We start from the raw sequence: 19556 nt of genomic DNA, 5'->3' as shown, positions 1-19556 counted from the left end.
GAAATTAGGAAAAGCAAAACAGGTCCATTGTAAACCAGCTTTTTCTTTCCTGAATTACAAAAATAAAGAAAAAAAAAATCAGGTTCTTTTTCTGCTCTGCAGATTATTTCACATTTGTTTTAACCTAATTAGTCAAGTACAAATATTACAAACCTAAATGCTGTATATTGGCCATTAGTAAAACTTACTGTCAGAGTTCACAAGTCTGACATTGGTCAGGATATTTTTTGATTAGCTTAGCTTAGCATGGCAGCTGGAAACAAAGTGAGCAGCTAGCTTGTATTTGTGTAAAGTAAAAAATAAAGAGCAGCTGTACCTGGGCCTCCTTGTTCTGATGGTTGATTTTCCATAACTGACGTCTTCAGTTCTCACTGCTGAGTCAGCTAAATCAGTTTCTGTATAATAAAATACATTTAAATTACTGCAGGTACAACAACTGCAACAGTACTGTATTATCACACACAGCTATAGGAACTATTAATTTACTTTCTGCAGCATTATGAAACAATTAAGTGATGATGTTTACAAACTGCATCAGCTTTTCAGAGTTTCCTCCTCTAAACACCTGCTGTTGACCACAAAGCATTGGGGGGTATTTCTGAGAAAAAGAAGCTGGACGACCACAAAGCTGCCATCTTGTTTCAGTGCAGCCAGAGATACTTCACCACAGAGCACAAAGCAAACACTTTCTCACAGCATGAATAATATTATTAACAAAGCAGCACACACTGCAGTGAGAGGTCTGATCAGACTGACAGCAGGAAGTAGCTGCTGTGGTTTTACACGCAGAACTTTAAAAATGATTCATGCTTTAAAGGACGGGCTGGAAATGAACAGTTAATATTTATGGTTCTTTCTGTAATGATCTGTCTTTTCAGTCTCTCTGTTTATGTCTCATAGTAAAAGTTATTCCTGCTAATTAGGCTAACAGCTAGTGTCAGCACAGACAGACACATCTGAGCTGCTTTTACTGATCATTGGTTAGTTCTAACATTACTGAATGTTGTCTGCACACATTACAGTCTGATCTATATCTTTTATCTATTTATTTATCCGTAGTCTGGGATGTGTGGTGTTCTTGTCACTATTCAGACAACCTCTGAACTCTGAGCTGCACGGTGCTGGGCTGTGAGCTAAGGTCCCACTGAAACAATGCCAGGACCTGATACCAGTGAGAGTTAAGAAACATTCTGGCAGGAACACAAAGGAGCAAAAATCTTAAAGAAAATATGTGAACTCAAATACTACCGTCAGACTGGCAGTGGTTCTTATCTTGACAGCTTTGTACATGACATGAGTGATGATGTCATCCTGTCCAGCATTCAATTGATCTGCTGAAATTTTCCAAAATTAAGAATAATATAAATTAAATATCTAAACAGAGATTATAAGAAATTATTATTATTATTATTATTATTATTATTATTATTATTATTATTATTATTATTATTATTATATATATATATATATTATAAGAAAGTTGTTGCTGTGATCATCATGAATGTGAACTTTATTCTACTGAACAAACTCAGACATGAAAGATCAGGAAGTCTGAGTCTCACCTTCAGGTTTCCTGTGAACACATCGTCTCACCAGCAGAACCAGTAACACCAGTAGAACCACAACACAGACTGAGCCAACAAATGACAAGACAGAGAGAACAGGAGGAGAGAGTGATGGAGGAAGAGTGATGGAGGTGGAACCAGGAGGAGGTGTGGATGTAGGTGGAGGTGTGGATGTAGGTGGAGGTGTGGATGTAGGTGGAGGTGTGGTGGTGTGTTTCTCTAAAATAAAGCAAACACAGTCATTAAGTTGTCGTCACATTGTGAATGTTGAAAGCTGCAGAAACACAGACAGGTGAGTGTGTCACCTGTGACAGTGATCCAGCTGGATGGAGACTCTCCATGACCGCTGATGTCACACTTGTAGAGGCCTTCATCAGACCTGGAAACATGCTGGATGGTCATGTGACCTGTAGGCTGCTTCCTGATGAGGGAGCCATCTTTATAGAAAGCAGCTGGGAGGTTGGAGGGAGTGGTCTTTGTTTTACAGAGCAGAGTGACGTCATCTCCCTCCATCACAGGGAGGACAGGACTCTGCAGGATCACTGATCCACCTCAACACAGAGACAAACTACAGCATTTCATCCATTTACACACAGCTTCATCAACACTAACTCCACACACTCAGCTTACCAGTGACTGTCAGGTTAACCATGTTACTGATGGGACCCTCTCTGGACTCACACCAGTAAACTCCACTGTCAGATGTGTAAATGTAACTGATGTTACAGGAAGAACCAGCTGGTTTTCCCCACCCATCTCCACACTGAGTCCTCTGCCGTTTGCTTGTGTTTCTCCTCAGAGTCCATCCAGCAGAGCTGTCGTCCTCCTCACAGCTCAGAGACACAAAGTCTCCTTCAAAGAACTGAGAGCTGCTGGGACTCACAGTCAGACGAGCTGTGAGGGTTACAATGAAAAACTGATGATCTGTTAGACTTTACAGTGTGAAACATGAACCCAATCAGGTCATATCAGTGAACATTTCTCAGGTTTAAACTGTGACAGAAGAAGGTTACTGACCTTGGTTTGTTGTGCAGCTCAGCAGTGAGATCAGAACTAAAGAGAAATGAAACTCAGGTTGATTTGAGGTGAACATAAAGAACAACTCCACACAAACACACAAAGTCGTCTCTGTGATATATCTGCTTATTTTCAGGTGAAAAAAAAAAAAAAACAGTTGGCAGAACAGTAAGTTTTCAAACAAGTTTTTATCCAAAATGCGGCCCTTAAATGATCATGTGCACATATCAACTACTCTTAAATAACCCAGTAAAGTCATGTGTCCACTGTGCAGCTGTGTTGATATAATGAGTGAATGATTTGATCTTTTCACTGCCTGCTGTGTTTCCTCGACTCCTGAGCAAAGATAAAGAGTCAGTTCAGACCTGCAGTTGGTCCTCGTGGTGTTTGAACTTGAATTCAGCCTGATTTGTTTTTCATGTCTTCTCCTCCATCATCAGTTATCAGGAGAGCAGACAGTCAAAGTACAAGAATTCAAACAAACACAGAGATTCTACTTACAGAGCAGACACAGCACAGATGTTTCCTTCATCGTCCTTCTCACTCATTTGAGCTTCTTTTCATTTCTGTCACTGACACCAAGCAAAGCCCGCCCTCTTCCTCTGAGCACCAGCTTTCTATTGGTTCAAACACAGTTTTGGGGGACTCACTTTTTTCTTTGTGGAAAGACACAAGTGGTACATTATAAATTCACATAACTGTAGAGGTCTCTCATATACGGTATGTCTTTAAAAAAAAAAAAAAGTCTTTCAGCTGTGCAGAGACACACTGAGGACAGAGTGGAACATTGATTCAAATGCCATAAGAGGGGAATGTTTGACTTCGCACAATTACTCCAGCATTTAAGATGTGTTTATCAATAACATGCCTGTTAGTTTCAGCATGTTTAGGTTACACAGGCACATCAGAGGATGGCACATCTTTACATGCTGTAACAAGTTTTACTGCGTCTCACAGAATAATCTCAAGAGTTTGAAAAAGAGGACACACGAACAGGGCTGTAGATTGGATTCAGGACAGACATCTGTGTGAGGGTGAACAGAGACACTGCCAGAGATCTGATAAATAACTTCTAGCAGCTACAGATGTCGGACAAGATGGGAACCGTGTTTGGCTCCGCCGCTTGTGCAGCTCGCTGGTATAGTTTTACACTGGCGGCTATTGTCGCCAGTGTAAAACTATACCATATATTATTTTTACTGTTTTGTGTCTAAACTTTGTTTCTGCTGCTAGAATTTACGATCAGGGCACGCTGTTGCACATTAAAGATTCAATGGAGAGCTACAGATGGGACAGTTACAGGAAAACTTTTCCTCCTCCTTTTATATTTTCCTCACCTGAGTGCACGCTACTGTACATAACGGTGGGATTCAACCCGAAGAAATGAAGGCGGGGAACCAGGGCTGGTGTCAAGGTGAGACGGGGAAGTACCGAAAGTTAGCTTCTTGCTGTGGAGAGATTCCTGTGACTAGTCCATTTAGTGTCACCTGGGGACGCTACTCCTCAGTCTGCAGCCCTATTCAAGGCTTGATGGCAGCATGCGCACCTTTCGTAAGTCACCTGTCCGCCCCTGGCTGGCAGTAGCGATAGACAACCATGGATGTTAGCTTCGCCTAGCCTTGGAGTCACCGCCCATCGCGGCAGGCACGCAGGTGTGCACAGGTGTTTAATTCAAGTGCCACAGCACTCAGCTGTTGAGTGCGCCAACCGAGCGTCATCAATTTGGTTTTCCCTGCTTAACGCTCGTTCAAATCGTTTATTTTAAACGATCACTTCGTGAAGGAATCTTTAAACTTTATGTGTTAAACTTAGACGTGGCAGCAAAGCATGGATTCACTTGAAGGAAATCTACTCGGCTGGAAGCGCCGACATCGGAACTCCACGTCTTTCGTGCAGTGACGGAGGATTCTGATTCAAATGCAGGCTGGTGAACTCTGACTCCTTTTCTTCGCTTGAGCTGCAGATGATTAAGGTGAAATTAAGGTGATTAAATTGCGAACCCTTTATTGAATTTTAATTAACCAAACTTCTGGACTTCCTGGGGTCTGTCTAATTGAATTTAACGACCTTCTGACATCCATTAATACATTGGAGAAGATGTAATGCTGGGAGATTCATATTGATGATGCATCCTGTAACATAGCTACTGAATTCTTCACTATCATGGAGTCTTTTAACTTTTAGCAGCCTTTTTATTCGCAATTTTCGGAGCTAGGACGTTTGTGGAAGGCTTCCAAGCTTGAGGTTCACAGGTTACATCTTAAAGAATCTATTTTCTTACTAAATGACATGTGGAAAAATGTCAGAACAGAGTATTTTTCACACCTTATAGCTTCATAAAAGAAAAATCCTAAACTGTTGTTTAGCACAATTAAGAGTGTTTCTCCCGCTGTTCCTCATGCACCAGTTCACTCAATGTCTGATTGTAACGAGTTTTTGAATTATTTCACAAATAAGCTCACTGCCAGCAGGTCAAATATCTCTCCATCTTCTCAGTATCAAGCTTACAATTTGCTTACCTCTGATACTTGGTCCGCCTTTACTCCTATTACATTACAGGACATCTTGATGTCCTTCCTGCCCCATTTTTCATTAGTGTGTTTGACTATTGGTCCCTGTATTTTGGAAATGATAAATATTTCTCTTCTTACTGGCTCAGTTCCCAGTTTCTTTAAACAAGCTGTGTTTGAGCCAATATTAAAGAAACCTAATCTGGATCCATCCTTTTCAAACAGTTACAGGCCAATTTCCAAATTGCTTTTTATATCAAAGATCTTGGAAAGAAACAGTAGCAGAACAACTGAACTATTTCCTGGAGAAAATGATGTCATGGATGTTTTCCAGTCTGGATTTCACAATTGGCACTCTACTAAAAGGGCTTTACTTAAAGTATTTAGTGACATTTTGATGGCAGCACACTCCAGAGAGTACACAGTTCTAGTTCTGTTGGATCTCACCACTGCTTTTGATACTGGAGATCACAGTATCATAATAAACAAGCTTAAGGATATTTCGGGATTACGGGTGTTGTTTGAAAATGGTTCATGTCCTATTTACCTAAAGGACATTTTCTGTTCGTATAAATCAAGTCATCAATTGTTCTGCCATGTGGGGCAGATCCTCGGGGATCTGTCCTGGGTCCAATTCTCTTTGTACTCTATATATTCCCCCTAGGCCAAATTATTAGGCGCAACAATAATATCTCCTATCATCTCCATGCTGATGGCATTCAGATATACTGTTTTTTCAGTCTCTAATTTTTATAAATTGTCCGGTTTAAGTAATTGCCTGAAAGAAATCAAGCATTTTTTAAACAACAACTTCCTCCAGCTAAACTCTGATTAAAGATAAACTTTAATTGTTGCTCCTGACCATATGATTCCAGAAGATAGGCATATCAGCTTAGAGCCTTCTGTTAAATTGAGCCTTAGAAACCTCAGTGTCATATTTGACAGCTCGATGAAATCAGCATGTTGTAGTAAAAACGTCGTCATCATCATCATCAAAGTTTTAGTAAAGGCCATGTTCTATAGGGGGGAGTTTTCTCAGTTCTTGGTTACACACATGCGCGTCCGCAAGACAGCTCAGGTTTTCCGGGCATGGAGTACACGGATATACGGAAATGGCTGCTCCAACATCTACGCCCTTCTTCTGGTTTGGTGCTTTCTGTGTCGTCGTGTTTGTGTCTGCAGGTGAGAAACAAAAACATTCCTCTTTCACATAGGGAGGTATGAGCCAGAGTTATTTAACAATACATTATTTAAATACTATCCATACAGAACATGTTTGAAACACTAGCGCTAATCTCTCTGATCGAAACTATTCTCGGTACGCCTGGAAACGCAGAACTGCAGACGGACTAATGCTGACGCCGTTTCTGTGCATAACAAAGCCAAACTTTCTCTTATAAAGTGAAAATATAATAAGTGTTTTTTTATGTTAATGAGCTCGTCTTTGTCTCTTCTACACCGTCGTAATGACAGACCAGAATGTGAACTATCTGCAGCCGTGATCAAAGTCGAGCTGGCTGCATTCTCTGAATACTGAAAACAAAAGCTTCGTTACTTTACTTTACATGACTTTATTATCTTCTTCTCTGAACCACCGTTTATGAAAGGAGATGAGTTAATATAAATCTTCATAGTTAACGTGACCATCAGACCAACTGATCAAGATAACAGTCAGGCAGATGATGTAGTTTAGGTTTGCTATAGTTTTGTTTTCATTTATAATGTTCATTCTTATATTGCCAGCCTTTAGGATTTGTATTGAATGTTGTCTGTTCTGACCTACACAAAACAACACAGCGAGTACACACTGGGCTGAAGTCAGATATGCATTTTGCAGTCCTTGACTTCATGAAGTTTTATATCAAAGTCAACAACTAATGCCATAAAACATGTGAATAGTGAATAACTGATGGCTGAACCCTTGACCTCTGACTCAGCAGCTAACTGTTTACACCAGGGGTGCCCAATCCCGGTCCTCGAGAGCTACCGTCCTGCAGCTTTTAGATGCATCCTTGTTCCCACACACCTGAATCAAATGAATGGCTTGTTATCAGGCCTTTGCCAAACATGATGGCATGCTGAAGAGATCAAACCATTTGATTCAGCTGTGTTGGAGTAGGGATGCATCTAAAAGCTGCAGGATAGTAGCTCTCGAGGACCGGGATTGGGCACCCCTGGTTTACACACTCAAACCTTTTATCACAGGAGTTAAAATGTTATCACCAGGACACAGAGGGGAGATTTTTGTAATACTCTTACACATTAAATTCACCATGCAACGGTTGCATTGTATATTAAAAAAAATCCTCTGTAATACTCAAAGTAACCCAAATTACGTTTGCTTTTGGGGTTATTGTTGTTTTTTTTAATTCCCTGACTGGATTAATGTCACTACAGACAGTGTGATTAAACCTCTTTTCTGTATTTAAATTTCAGCATTAAGTTAAGGTTTTTTGCTGCTGTACTGCAAACAGTTTTGACCAAGGGATAATGTCAAGGTTTTGCTGGGACAGTACTCATCAACAACATGGAGTGTGACTTTGACTTTCGCCTCTGTCAGTGCGCCCCAGGGTGGCTGTGGCTACAATGTAGCTGCCATCACCAGTGTGTGAATGGGTGGGTGATTTGATGTGTAAAGCGCTTTGGGGTCCTTAGGGACTATTAAAGTGCTATATAAATACAGGCCCTTGAATTACATTTACCATTTTAATTCAAGCTTTCCTTTAAAAATTCATGCATTAAAAGATCTAACAAATATATACAAACAGGCTGTGTCGTATAATAGAAGAAATCAACTTTAACAATTTAACAAATGAAAGAAGAGGTCTTTGTTGAAACAGGGGTTTTAGTTTTCAATAGAAACTAAACGTAAAACACTTCCTTTTTATTATTATTATTAGTTACTATTAAGTTACTAAATAAATCTACTAAATATCCATATATCCATTAAGCATGACGAGACTCAGCTGTAACCACTGTGTATAAGGACAGGCCCAGCCCTCTGTTTACTTAAACGGGCTGTAACTATGAAAATACTTATTGTATGAAGGTAAATTCATGATACAGCCTCAAAATTATATCATAATATTTCTCAAAAAATGTGATAATTATTTTATGATAAAATAAAAAAAAGTAGTAAATTCAATTTTATTCATGCAGGCAGCAGCATTTATGAGTAAATGAAGGGAATTTTCCATTGTTATTTTCTAAAGAGATGAACCAAATGTATAAACTAGTCTAGGTGGTGTTTTCCTGTATTACTGAACACGTAACTGTGTTACTATAATATTGCACTATAGCTGCTTAAGCACTGCTTTTCAACCACACAATCACATCAGTAATTTCCATTCTCTTCCTGTTATATGGAGTGCATCCAGGAGTGTTACAGCGATATTTGGTGGAGTCGTTTACATTTTGGTCGTATATCACGAGCATTGCCCCTCCATGTATCCTGGTTGTACTTGATGTTGTGTTTCAATTGGTGAAACACAATTTGTTATTTCCACCTTAAGCAGGAATAGTTTTATTGCAAATTTTGAAAAGTACTGCACCGTGTTAGAGGCTGATAAAGTAGCTCACTGTTTAATTACTAAACTGTCACAGGAAGCTGCCACACAGCTCAAAGAAATACCTTGGGCTTGTCTCGTTGTTGTGTGCACTATGGAACATAAACACAAGGCAGCATTACTGAAACAAAAACAGTGTCATAGTTTTCCATGAGGGCACATCACAGTAAATACTATACAAGTACAAGCTCATGTTGACTGGTGCTCAAAAAGGCTGCTAACCTTAAATTAAGAGTAAAGTGTAAATGTATTAAAACTTTTCTTTGACTGCATAATTTCTCGATCTTGATGATCAGAAGAGTGTTTGAGGCTTTCAGAAATCCATCAGAGCAACATTTATCGTTTAAAACAATGAAGACATGATAAAAGACATGCTTTGGAAGAAAGCCAGAGATTAACAATCATTAAATCCAGGTGCAATGATTATATGCTATTTTATCTTATTTTTTCCTATGGTAGGGCTATTTTAACTTTGTTTGTATTATGTGTTTTATTTATTTATTTTTCCTGTTTTCTTTTACGCTATTGTTTTTAACTTATTTTCTGTACAGCACTTTCGTCCTCTGCTGGGTATTTTAAAGTGCTTTATAAATAAAACTGGATTGGATTAAATACTCTAGGAACAACAAGTAAGCCTGATGTGCGAGAGTGAAGTGCTCTGATGGGGTAATACAGTACTATAAGGTAGGATTGGGCGATATGTAAAAGTTTTCCAACCGACAATTGTAAGTCCAATTAAAGCTGCAAGCAACGTTATGAGGACCCTCGCACCCCATTGCGTCAAGCCACGGCCAACACCTACACTAGGGCTGGGCCATATCATACCGTTTACGGTAATACCGGTATAATGTCGGGCAATGATAAGACAATGAAATATCGCGATAGAATATGAGTAAAACGCGCATGCGCAGTGCCTTTGTTTTCATAAGCACATGGCTGAAAAAGCATGGCGGAGAATGAGAAGGGCGAAAGCGGATGTTGAATGAAACGGATGAACCAGAATTGGTTTGTAAAAATGCTAAAACTTCAGTGGTGTGGAACTTGTTTAGCTTTCGTCCGTCAGATACACAACAAAGTACTATTTTTCGCAGCGCATGCTAGCGGGCCGTCGTTATTACCGTGTTTTTTTTTGGAAAATACGGCACACTTAAAATCAATCCTTTGATTTTTCTGAAAATCGACAGTGCCCCTTATAATCCCGTGTGCCTTATGTATGAATTCTGGTTGTGTTTACTGACCTCGAAACGATTTCATGTACACGGCGCTCAAAAATCTGTCAAATGTTTTAGTATGACTTTGCTAAGCTACGAAGCCGCACCGCTTGATGGATTGTTGGAGCATTACAGCTATCGTAGGTAGGAGCCTCGCGGAGCGATACGTACTGTGCTTCAACATAATATTACTGTATTGTGTGTAGAATAGAATAGAATACTTTTATTTGTCAATTTCTTCAAATGTACTTGCCATACAAAGGAATTGAAATTACGTTTCACACTGTCCCATGCGTAGACATTGACAACAATAAGGTGCAGATGCACAACAAAAAAAAACAGCCCTAACAATAAAGTAATAAATAGTAATATAATAATATAAACAGTGCCAAAAGAAATACCAAAAAAATATATATAGCTGCAGGTGTGTGCAATTGCAATGCAAGTCAGGAATGTTTTCAGTTCCCGGTTCAGAGAGTGTTTCCTTGCTGGAGAGTGTGCGTGGGTGAGGGGGAGTAGAGTCCAATCTGTCTTCCTATACTTCTGCCAATCTGGTGATTCTGCTGGCTGGGAGTCGGGAGGGAAGAGAGTTCAGCAGTCTCACAGCCTGGTGGATGAAGCTGTTGGTGAGCCTGGTAGTGCGGGAGTGGAGACTTCTGTATCTCTTTCCAGAGGGCAGGAGGCTGAACAGACAGTGCGCGGGGTGGGTTGCATCGTTGACAATTGTGATGGCTTTGCGGGTGAGGCGAGTGGTGTAAATGTCTTGCAGGGAGGGGAGTGGTACACCAACTATCCTCTCAGCTGTTCTCACAATGCGTTGTAGAGCTTTCCTGTTATAGTCAGTGCAGCTACCGCCCCACACAGTGATGCAGCTGGAGAGGATACTTTCAATAGTGCCTCTGTAGAATGTAGTCGGGATGGGTGGTGGAGCACTTGCCCGCTTGAGTTTGCGCAGGAAGTAGAGGCGCTGTTGTGCTTTCTTGGCCAGTGATGCTGTGCTGGTGGTCCAAGAGAGGTCCTCACTGATGTGCACCCCCAGGAACTTGGTGCTGCTCACCCTCTCCACCGCAGCGCCGTCGATGGTCAATGGGGGGTGACAGGTGTGGCCTCTCTGGAAGTTGACAATAATCTCCTTGGTCTTACTGACATTTAGCAGGAGGTTGTTGTCTCTGCACCACGTGGTCAGGAGCTCAACCTCTTTCCTGTAGTGGGTCTCATCGCCCTTGGTGATGAGCCCCACCAGCGTTGTGTCGTCCGCAAACTTCACAAGGTGGTTGGAGCTGTAGGTTGGTGTGCAGTCATGTGTCAACAGGGTGAAGAGCAGAGGACTGAGCACACAGCCTTGTGGAGCCCCCGTGCTCAGGGTGATGCTGTTTGAGACCTTGTTGCCCACACGCACCGCTTGAGGCCTCTGGCTGAGGAAATCCAGCAGCCAGTTGCAGAGGGAGGTGCTGAGGCCCAGTCTGTCCAGTTTACAGATGAGTTGTTGTGGTATTATGGTGTTGAATGCTGAGCTAAAGTCTATGAACAGCATTCTCACATATGAGTCTTTCTTGTCCAGATGAGTTAGGGCTGGGTGGAGGGCAGAGCAGATTGCATCCTCTGTGGATCGTTTCGCTCTGTATGCGAACTGGTGTGGGTCCAGGGTGGGAGGTAGGGTGGATTTGATGTGTGACATGACTAGTCGTTCAAAGCACTGTGTATAACCTCTTTCTAAGTTTTGTGGATATTATACATGGTTATGCTGAGGATATGTCGGCCAATTTCCACTGGAAATGCCTTTCGGTTAAACTGTCAGCAAGGAATTTGCATTTGCACTGCAAATTTTTGTATAACTTTAATGTACATAAAAAAACAGCTGCTTATTTAAGTAAAAATACATTGATGGGTATTTTTTCCAGTAATAAAGTTGTGGAGTTGTAAAGTATTTTGTCTAGTGTTAATTATATCATCAGTTATATCGTTATCGCAAATTTTCAACTGTATATCGAGATAAATATTTTTGGTCATATCGCCCTGCTCTAACCTACACCCAGCATGTCAGATCTGATGTCACATTGATGGAATTCATGCGTAGAACCACCAGCTAAAATTTAATCTCATTCAATGATGATTAAAGTCGTCCCACTAGGTGGCGCTCTAACCATTACTGACAAATGGCATATCAAACATTTCCGAGCTCTCGACTAATGCCTGCGTCGTTTGGGAGAGATTGGACATTGTGTTTATGAGTGACAGCAGATGACTACTTTTTGGCGAGTGATCCACGTGCTGCCATGACCATCCCTTTTTCTTGAATGTAAAAAGCTTTGCAATTTAACATCACAAAGGTCTTTAGATTCCCTACACTGGAGATTGTCTCGATCTGATGAAATCCCTTGGAGGAGTTCGTTGAAGTACAGGGCCTGAAAAGAGGGGAAAATGTTAACAAAATTACACATTAATTTTAAAATTGCTGACTTCCTGTTGGGTTTGGAATATTGCTCTAAGAGACTTTTTTGTACATTGTGATAACTTACATAAGCTTACCAGGTTTCAGACTCGTAGATGAAACACAGAGCAGTGGCTGATGTTTTGAAATTTTGTAGGGGGCGCTGTGGAGCCGTTTTGCAGTATTCCATGAAAATCGTTACATAAGAAAACAACCTTCATTACATTGGAGGTGTGGCCCAAATTCCAAGGGTTTTTATACTTTTCAAGCCCCTCAAAAGCCACTTCATCTTTCATGGTGAACCGCCTTGCCACCAGGGTGCACTGTTCAGTTTAAACTCACAATTTTGTCACTGAAGCATCACGAGGGACTGATATTAATATTTACCGCTTTTGAGGTGGACATGATGAACCTGTGAAAATCAGTATTTCAAAGTGAAAGACGTGACATTTCCTGTTGCCACTAGGTGACGCGCTGAGTATTCCTGACAATGAGCATATCAAACTGTTCAGGGTAGGGGTGTCATCACGCCTGTAAAGTCTGGTACTGATCAGACTGGATTTCTTTGAGTTACAATAATTTGTTTCTTCATGGCGAGACATCAATGTTCGCCTAAGGATGTAACCAAAGCGGTGTGGTGCTTGTGCAGATGTTTAGTGCGAGCACAGTACTCAAACACGACAAACTTGCATGAGCATGTATGTGTCCACTATTCGCTATGTATGCTAGGCTATCACCAGCTTTTGCAGCTCCATCAACAAGCATTTGAGCGCACTCTGAGGAGGGTGCATTTGCTCGCAGATGAAAGAGGGTGCTGTTAAAACAGCGCTCTTATTTTTATTTTTATTTTCCTGTTTACTGCTTGTATTAGCGTCATCATTATTAGCAAAGTTACTCATGGGCAACTGTGTGTGTGTGTGTCTGTGTGTGTAAATAAAAGTCTCTTTTTGTGCATGTGTATTTATTAAGTGTAGTTGTACTTCCACATCTCTGTGTATGTCGTTTCCTCTTTCAGACCACAAAACCATCACAGCCAAGTCTGGACAGAATGTCATTCTGACCTGTCAAACTCCAAACAACAACATCTTAGTTGTAGAGTGGAGTAGAGCTGACCTGGGAGATGAATATGTCTTTGTGTTTCGGGATGGGCAGTTTGATCCAGCCAACCAGCATCCATCTTTTAAGAACCGGGTGGATCTGCAGGACAGACAGATGAAGGATGGAGACGTGTCTTTGATTCTGAAGGATGTGACAACTTCTGATGCTGGAACATACGAGTGTCGTGTCATCCAGATAGGAGCAACCCGCAGTAACACAGGGCACATCAGCATCATCAGCCTGAAAGTTGTTCCTCCAGGTGAGTGAGTAGAGTTGAGTGTGTGTGTGATCAGAGGTGAAGCTGCTTCCTGGTTGTTGATGTTTGTTTCTAAAGATGTTGTTGATGAGACTTTGTAGAAAGCAGCTGGTCTGAGTGATGTGATCAGAGTGCAGTAGATAATGTCTGACAGCAGTTTGACAGCTGTTTCTCACCTGCAGGTCAGCCAGGAGGAGAAGAAGATGGATCTTTTGGACTGATCGTTGGTCTGACAGTTTCTGCTGTGCTTCTTGTTGCTGCTGTTGCCGTTTTTGTGATCTACAGAAAACGTAAAAACAATGTCTTATGATTTTTATGAGACTCCAGATTAGACTAAAATGACTGGATGCATTAGCCATAAAAAAATATGTTTTAAAAAAAAACAAACATGCAACCTAATCACTAGTTACAAAAAATCCCATGTATCTTCACTGAATTATCCAGCATTCAGAGGTGGTTAACAATGGATTTTTAACATGTCATTAACATGTCAACAGTCTAAGACATCTATTTTTAAACAGTCTAGATGGTTTTTTTGTTTTTTGTTTAAGCCATTTCAATTGTGATTATATTTATGTTTATTTATTTTCCTATAAGTGCAAAATCAGACTGTCAAACAATTTTGCACTCTAATCCACTACTGTCTCCAGTTTATTAGCAAAATATATTTTTAAAAGTTCAAATGTTTCAGTAAAATTTAAAGCACAGACAATAATTAATCTGTTTTTATTGTGTCTATATTTGGTAAGGCATTTCTTCATTCTTTGTTTTAGTGGCTCAAAGATCTTTAGTGTATGCTCACTTTCAGTATTTTGTTCTTAATTTCATGGCAAAAAGACAATTTCTGTGACATAGGTTTGGCGTCCTCCTTGTTACAGTTTTAGAATCAGTGATAGCTTTAGCTGTTTATAAGATCAAACTTGTTATGTGAGGTTAACTCACCTAGAGATCAGCTGTTACAGACTAATTACACTGAAGGAACCACCTGACAAGACAAACACTGTGTGTGATTGTGGATGAATTACTGTGAATTACAGACAATCACTAATCCAACTGTTAGTGTTCAGGATTGATTGTTCATCTATAACAGAATGGAAAAAAAAATAATGTTCTGATAGTTAAATAAAACCAAAGGATGAAATTATTTCACTGCACATCAGCTGTTTTCTCCCTCTGATCAGATTTAACTTCCTTCAATGAAGGGGACTCTTCAGTCTGTTACTTCACTTTACACATTTCATAAGCTGCTGGAATATTGTTGCTTTATTTCATTTCACTTTAATGTGAGTTTATTTGTTGATGGTTAATAAAGTCTTACATGCACTAATAACCAGTGTTTTCTTGATGGAGTCTTTGTTTCCTTTATTTTTGATCAATGCTCTTTCTTTTTGTGGGGGGTGTGGTCGGCGGTGCCACTGCAGGGGAAGCAAACCTACCTGCAGGGCATCCGCAATCATGCCACACCAGGTTAAAGTGTGCCAGGACCTGGGCCCTGTTTCAGGAAGCCGGTTTAGTGCAAACTCTGAGTAAGTATACCCTGAGTTAACGAAAACTCTGGGTTTTCGGTTTCACAAAGCGAGTTCAGCTGAAGCCTGAGTGAGTCACTATGACGACACACGCCGTGAAGCTAACCTGCCCCCTAGCAGGTTTACTACAACTAACCCTGACTGTCTCCGCCCCTTTGTCGGAAACCTGACAGTAGGAAGTGTCAGACATGGCGTGCCCCGTCCTTGAAGAGCCAGTAGATCGTGAAGCCCAAATCCTCCGCAGAGCTCTCCGCCGGGAGAGAGTGATTAGAGCGCGTTCGGACATTTTATCATTTCCTGATGATTTCCTGTGTGAACGTTACCGTTTTTCAGCACAATCTATAATTTTTTTTGAATAACATCCTCAGGCCTAATATTGCTCATGTGACACATCGCGGACATTCTCTCAGTTCTGTACATATTATTTGTATTGCACTTCGGTTTTTTGCAAACGGGAGCTTTCTGTATAATATTGGTGACGCTGAGCACGTTTCCAAGGCTACCGTCTGTCGGGCAGTCAGGAATGTTACAGTTGCACTGAAACGTCTCCTGCACTCGTTTGTGGTGTTCCCCGGTCACAGACCCACAAGATTTATCAAAGAGGGATTCCACAAAATTGCAGGTATCAGGATGAACAGAACTTAATGTATGATGTGGTGATACTTAGACTACTACTTAAATTGCACATTTATTTTCAGGGTTCCCAGGCGTGATTGGCTGTATAGATGGCACTCACATTCCAATCATTGCTCCTTCAGTAAATGAAGGAGACTATGTGAACAGGAAGTCTTTCCACAGCATTAATGTGCAGGTACATAGTTCCCTGTAGCATTTCAAACTAACAAATTATTTCATTATAGTAATGGATGCTAATTTGTGTTCTCTGCACTGTGAAGATCATATGTGATGCTGCCAACATTATCACAAATGTGGAAGCCAAGTGGCCAGGCTCTGTCCATGACTCACAAATTTTTTGTGAATGTACACTGAGCACAAAATCTGGACATGGTGAGTTGAGAATACTTTAAAATATATAAAGACCAATTGCTACAGGGACATTTGAACTGAAGTGTATCCTTCTGTCTTAGGAGAGTTCACTGGCTACTTGCTTGGTGATAGGGGGTATCCATGTTTACCCTATTTGCTTACCCCTTACTCTGACCCTGAACCGGGCCCACAGCAGCGATATAATCTGGCTCATTGCAGGACAAGAGCCAGAGTTGAAATGACTATCGGAATGCTTAAGGCCCGGTTCCAGTGCCTGCAAAGACTCAGGGTCACCCCAGAAAGGGCATGTGACATTATTGTAGCATGTGTGATTCTTCACAACATTGCCACAATTAGAGGAGAACACTGTCCTTCTGAACCAAACATCAGCAGTGATCCAAACCATGAACATCCTGACCCTCCCACGGACATACAAGATGGAAGCGCAGTCAGAGACACCATATGTCACAATCATTTCCTTTGACCCATCACCTCAACATGTTGAAAGAAGAATAAACGGATTTTTTGTTCAACTGGCTTTATTGGTTGCCTGTATTTCTTGTACACAAAGTATTAATAAGTATATTATTATGTTGTTCAAACACTGAAATAATTCGTCCATCTCTGACCACTTCACCCACCCTTAACTGATGTTCCAGCAGTAAAATCTCAATCTTGGTCTTTTGGATTTGCTGCTTGAAGTGTTCCATTTCCAAGTCACATTTTTTTATTTTCAAATAGGTCTTGTACAGCTGCTTTACAGGTAGCTATTGAAACACAGAAAATAGCATTGCCATTCATAGTACATGCCTACTTAGGTTGGTTGTAAATCAGTGCTGAACATCTTACTGAGGAAAGGTTTGTTGGAGAAGTGGCTGGACCCTCTTCCTCTGCATTTCCATCATCACTCTGTTAGAGACATAGAAAGTCTATGGTTTTATTATAGTACCACATTTTATTCAATTGTTATATTTTCCATTGTGCGATGTAAACCTCATAAAGTGTCTCTGTTGCTTCCTCCTCTGTAACAGCTGTCAATGTTTCTTCATTATTTTCCTGTAGTAAAGAAATTAACAACATTGCTGTTCTACTGTAACCTCATATAATCTGTGGAGTATTACTCACAACTGCATGTTGGTCTGGCTCAACAGGAGGCTGCACCAGATGCAGTACACCACCACCATCAACTGATAGAATATGAGGTTTATACAGGTCACTTATAACTTACAAGGGACCAAATGGCAATTAACAAACATACCAATCACCTTACACTTCATTGTCATTATGCTCTCAAACACAGCCAAGACTGAGGGAAGGCAAAATCAGTAGGAAAATAACTTCACTACAAAATAATCCATTATGGTAAAGAGTTTATCAAATGAATGAGTAGCACTGCAAAGGTGACTGTGAAGAAAGGATGTATGCACATCATGTATTATTTTGAATTTACCCCTTATGTAGGCACTTGTGTCTTGCGGGGTTATTGACTCAGAGGATGTCCCCGCAGAGATGCCTTCGGCCACAGGGCGCCCACTGTTTTGGCTGAGGGCCAACTGCTCAGCCTCTGTGAGTGGTGGTGGTGGAGGACCCCCACCTGTTTTTCAGGCCTCTGCTTTTTTTCTGTTGGCTATAACGGGTCACATTTGAGCATACAGAGTAAGCAAATATGTACTTGTAATGTGCTCAGATAATTTCAATAAGTGCTTACAGAGGGGAAATTAATGTAGCCTCTAACTGCAATTGATTTACATCGGACAAACAGACCAAGCACTATGGCTCATAATACAATTACACCTTACCTGTTTCGACTATATTTTTATATTTCATTTTTACTTGCTGCCAGGAACGTTTGGGGCCTGTTGGGTTGCACCTGCGCTCACATCACGTCACAAAATCAAATGTATAAAATAACAAATAAAATAAAATATAATAAAATAACGTGTTAAATGGGTGGAAATCCCTAGATCAATGTTTATATTAACACTCACGCATTGACTCTGTCGGCTATGTTTTGCCATGCATGCTCCCTTTCTTTTGCAGCTGAGGCTGTGTTACTTTTTTTCCGCAGAATTTGCATGTTATCGGCATATGCTGCCATCAGAATTTCGGCCTCAAGCGCTGTAAAATACATTGACCGCGCCTTCTTTCCCTCCGTCTCCATGGTGACTCGCTTAATCTGTGCTCCACTAATCAGGGCTTTATGTATCCTCGTGCGCGCGCTTAACTTGGGGTTAAAGCAACTCCGCGTTGACTGAACTAATTGTTATCAGCCTTTCTGAAACCGAATATTCCGAGTTGGACAGTTCGGGGTTACTCAACCCTGAGTATTGTTTTTCACTCTGAGTTTTCTAAACCGGCTTCCTAAAATAGGGCCCAGAGCTGCAGCCGACTGAGCGTGTTTGTAGCAGGAACCACCAAAAATATTTATAAAGATGCTGGAGAGCATAAAAATGTTGTCGGGTCTGTCTACACTTTTATTCAGATGTTTTCTAACATGTTGAATCGGTGAATGTGTTGATTCATTTTTCTGAACCTTAATCAGGTCAAACTAAAAAATCTCCACTACTGGGACCAAGTCAAAAAGCACATAATAGGGTTCATTCTGAGGTCTGACCTTCATGTGTGCCTATTCAGACTAGGACATCCTCAGGGCCCTGTTTCAGGAAGCCGGTTTAGTGCAAACTCTGAGTAAGTATACCCTGAGTTAACGAAAACTCTGGGTTTTCGGTTTCACAAAGTGAGTTTAGATTAATTCTGAGTGAGTTACTATGACGACACACTCCGTGAAGCTAACCTGCCCCCTAGCAGGTTTACTTCAACTAACCCTGACTTTCTCCGCCTCTTTGTCGGAAACCTGACTGTAGGAAGTGTCGGACATGGCGTGCCCCTTCCTTGAAGAGCCAGTAGATGTTGAAGCCCAAATTCTCCGCAGAGCTCTCCGCCGGGAGAGAGTGATTAGAGCGCGTTCGGACATTTTATCATTTCCTGATGATTTCCTGTGTGAACGTTACCGTTTTTCAGCACAATCTATAATTTATTTGAATAACATCCTCAGGCCTAATATTGCTCATGTGACACATCACGGACATTCTCTCAGTTCTGTACATATTATTTGTATTGCACTTCGGTTTTTTGCAAACGGGAGCTTTCTGTATAATATTGATGACGCTGAGCACGTTTCCAAGGCTACCGTCTGTCGGGCAGTCAGGAATGTTACAGCTGCACTGAAACGTCTCCTGTACTCGTCTGTGGTGTTCCCCGGTCATAGACCCACAAGATTTATCAAAGAGGGATTCCACAAAATTGCAGGTATCAGGATGACCAAAACTTAATTTATGATGTGGTGATACTTGGACTACTACTTAAATTTTACATTTATTCTCACGGTT

At 40.9% G+C, this 19556-nt stretch overlaps 2 protein-coding genes across 2 annotated transcripts; one reads left to right on the top strand and one right to left on the bottom strand.

Moving 5' to 3' along the window:
* Window positions 1-1542: 1542 nt before the first annotated feature.
* LOC146673391 (Fc receptor-like protein 5) lies at window positions 1543-3189 on the bottom strand. Its single transcript, XM_085401907.1, has 5 exons — window positions 3084-3189; window positions 2583-2618; window positions 2196-2459; window positions 1871-2116; window positions 1543-1784 (listed from the first exon to the last, which is right to left on the bottom strand). The coding sequence occupies exons 1-5, from the start codon at window positions 3112-3114 to the stop codon at window positions 1543-1545; spliced, it is 819 nt and encodes a 272-aa protein (XP_085258033.1). The 5' UTR covers window positions 3115-3189.
* A 2933-nt stretch (window positions 3190-6122) lies between these two features.
* Window positions 6123-14972, top strand: LOC146673390 (V-set domain-containing T-cell activation inhibitor 1-like). Its single transcript, XM_085402020.1, has 3 exons — window positions 6123-6274; window positions 13316-13657; window positions 13837-14972. Exons 1-3 carry the CDS (start codon window positions 6205-6207, stop codon window positions 13962-13964), a joined length of 540 nt encoding a protein of 179 aa, XP_085258146.1. The 5' UTR covers window positions 6123-6204; the 3' UTR covers window positions 13965-14972.
* Window positions 14973-19556: the final 4584 nt, after the last annotated feature.

This window comes from Rhamphochromis longiceps, linkage group LG3, assembly GCF_057381845.1.
Source record: "Rhamphochromis longiceps isolate RC_006_pf linkage group LG3, R_longiceps_female_GT1.1, whole genome shotgun sequence".
Classification (NCBI taxonomy): domain Eukaryota; kingdom Metazoa; phylum Chordata; class Actinopteri; order Cichliformes; family Cichlidae; genus Rhamphochromis; species Rhamphochromis longiceps.
Note: the sequence above shows the minus strand (reverse complement) of the source record. Positions and strands in the feature narration are given on the sequence as shown.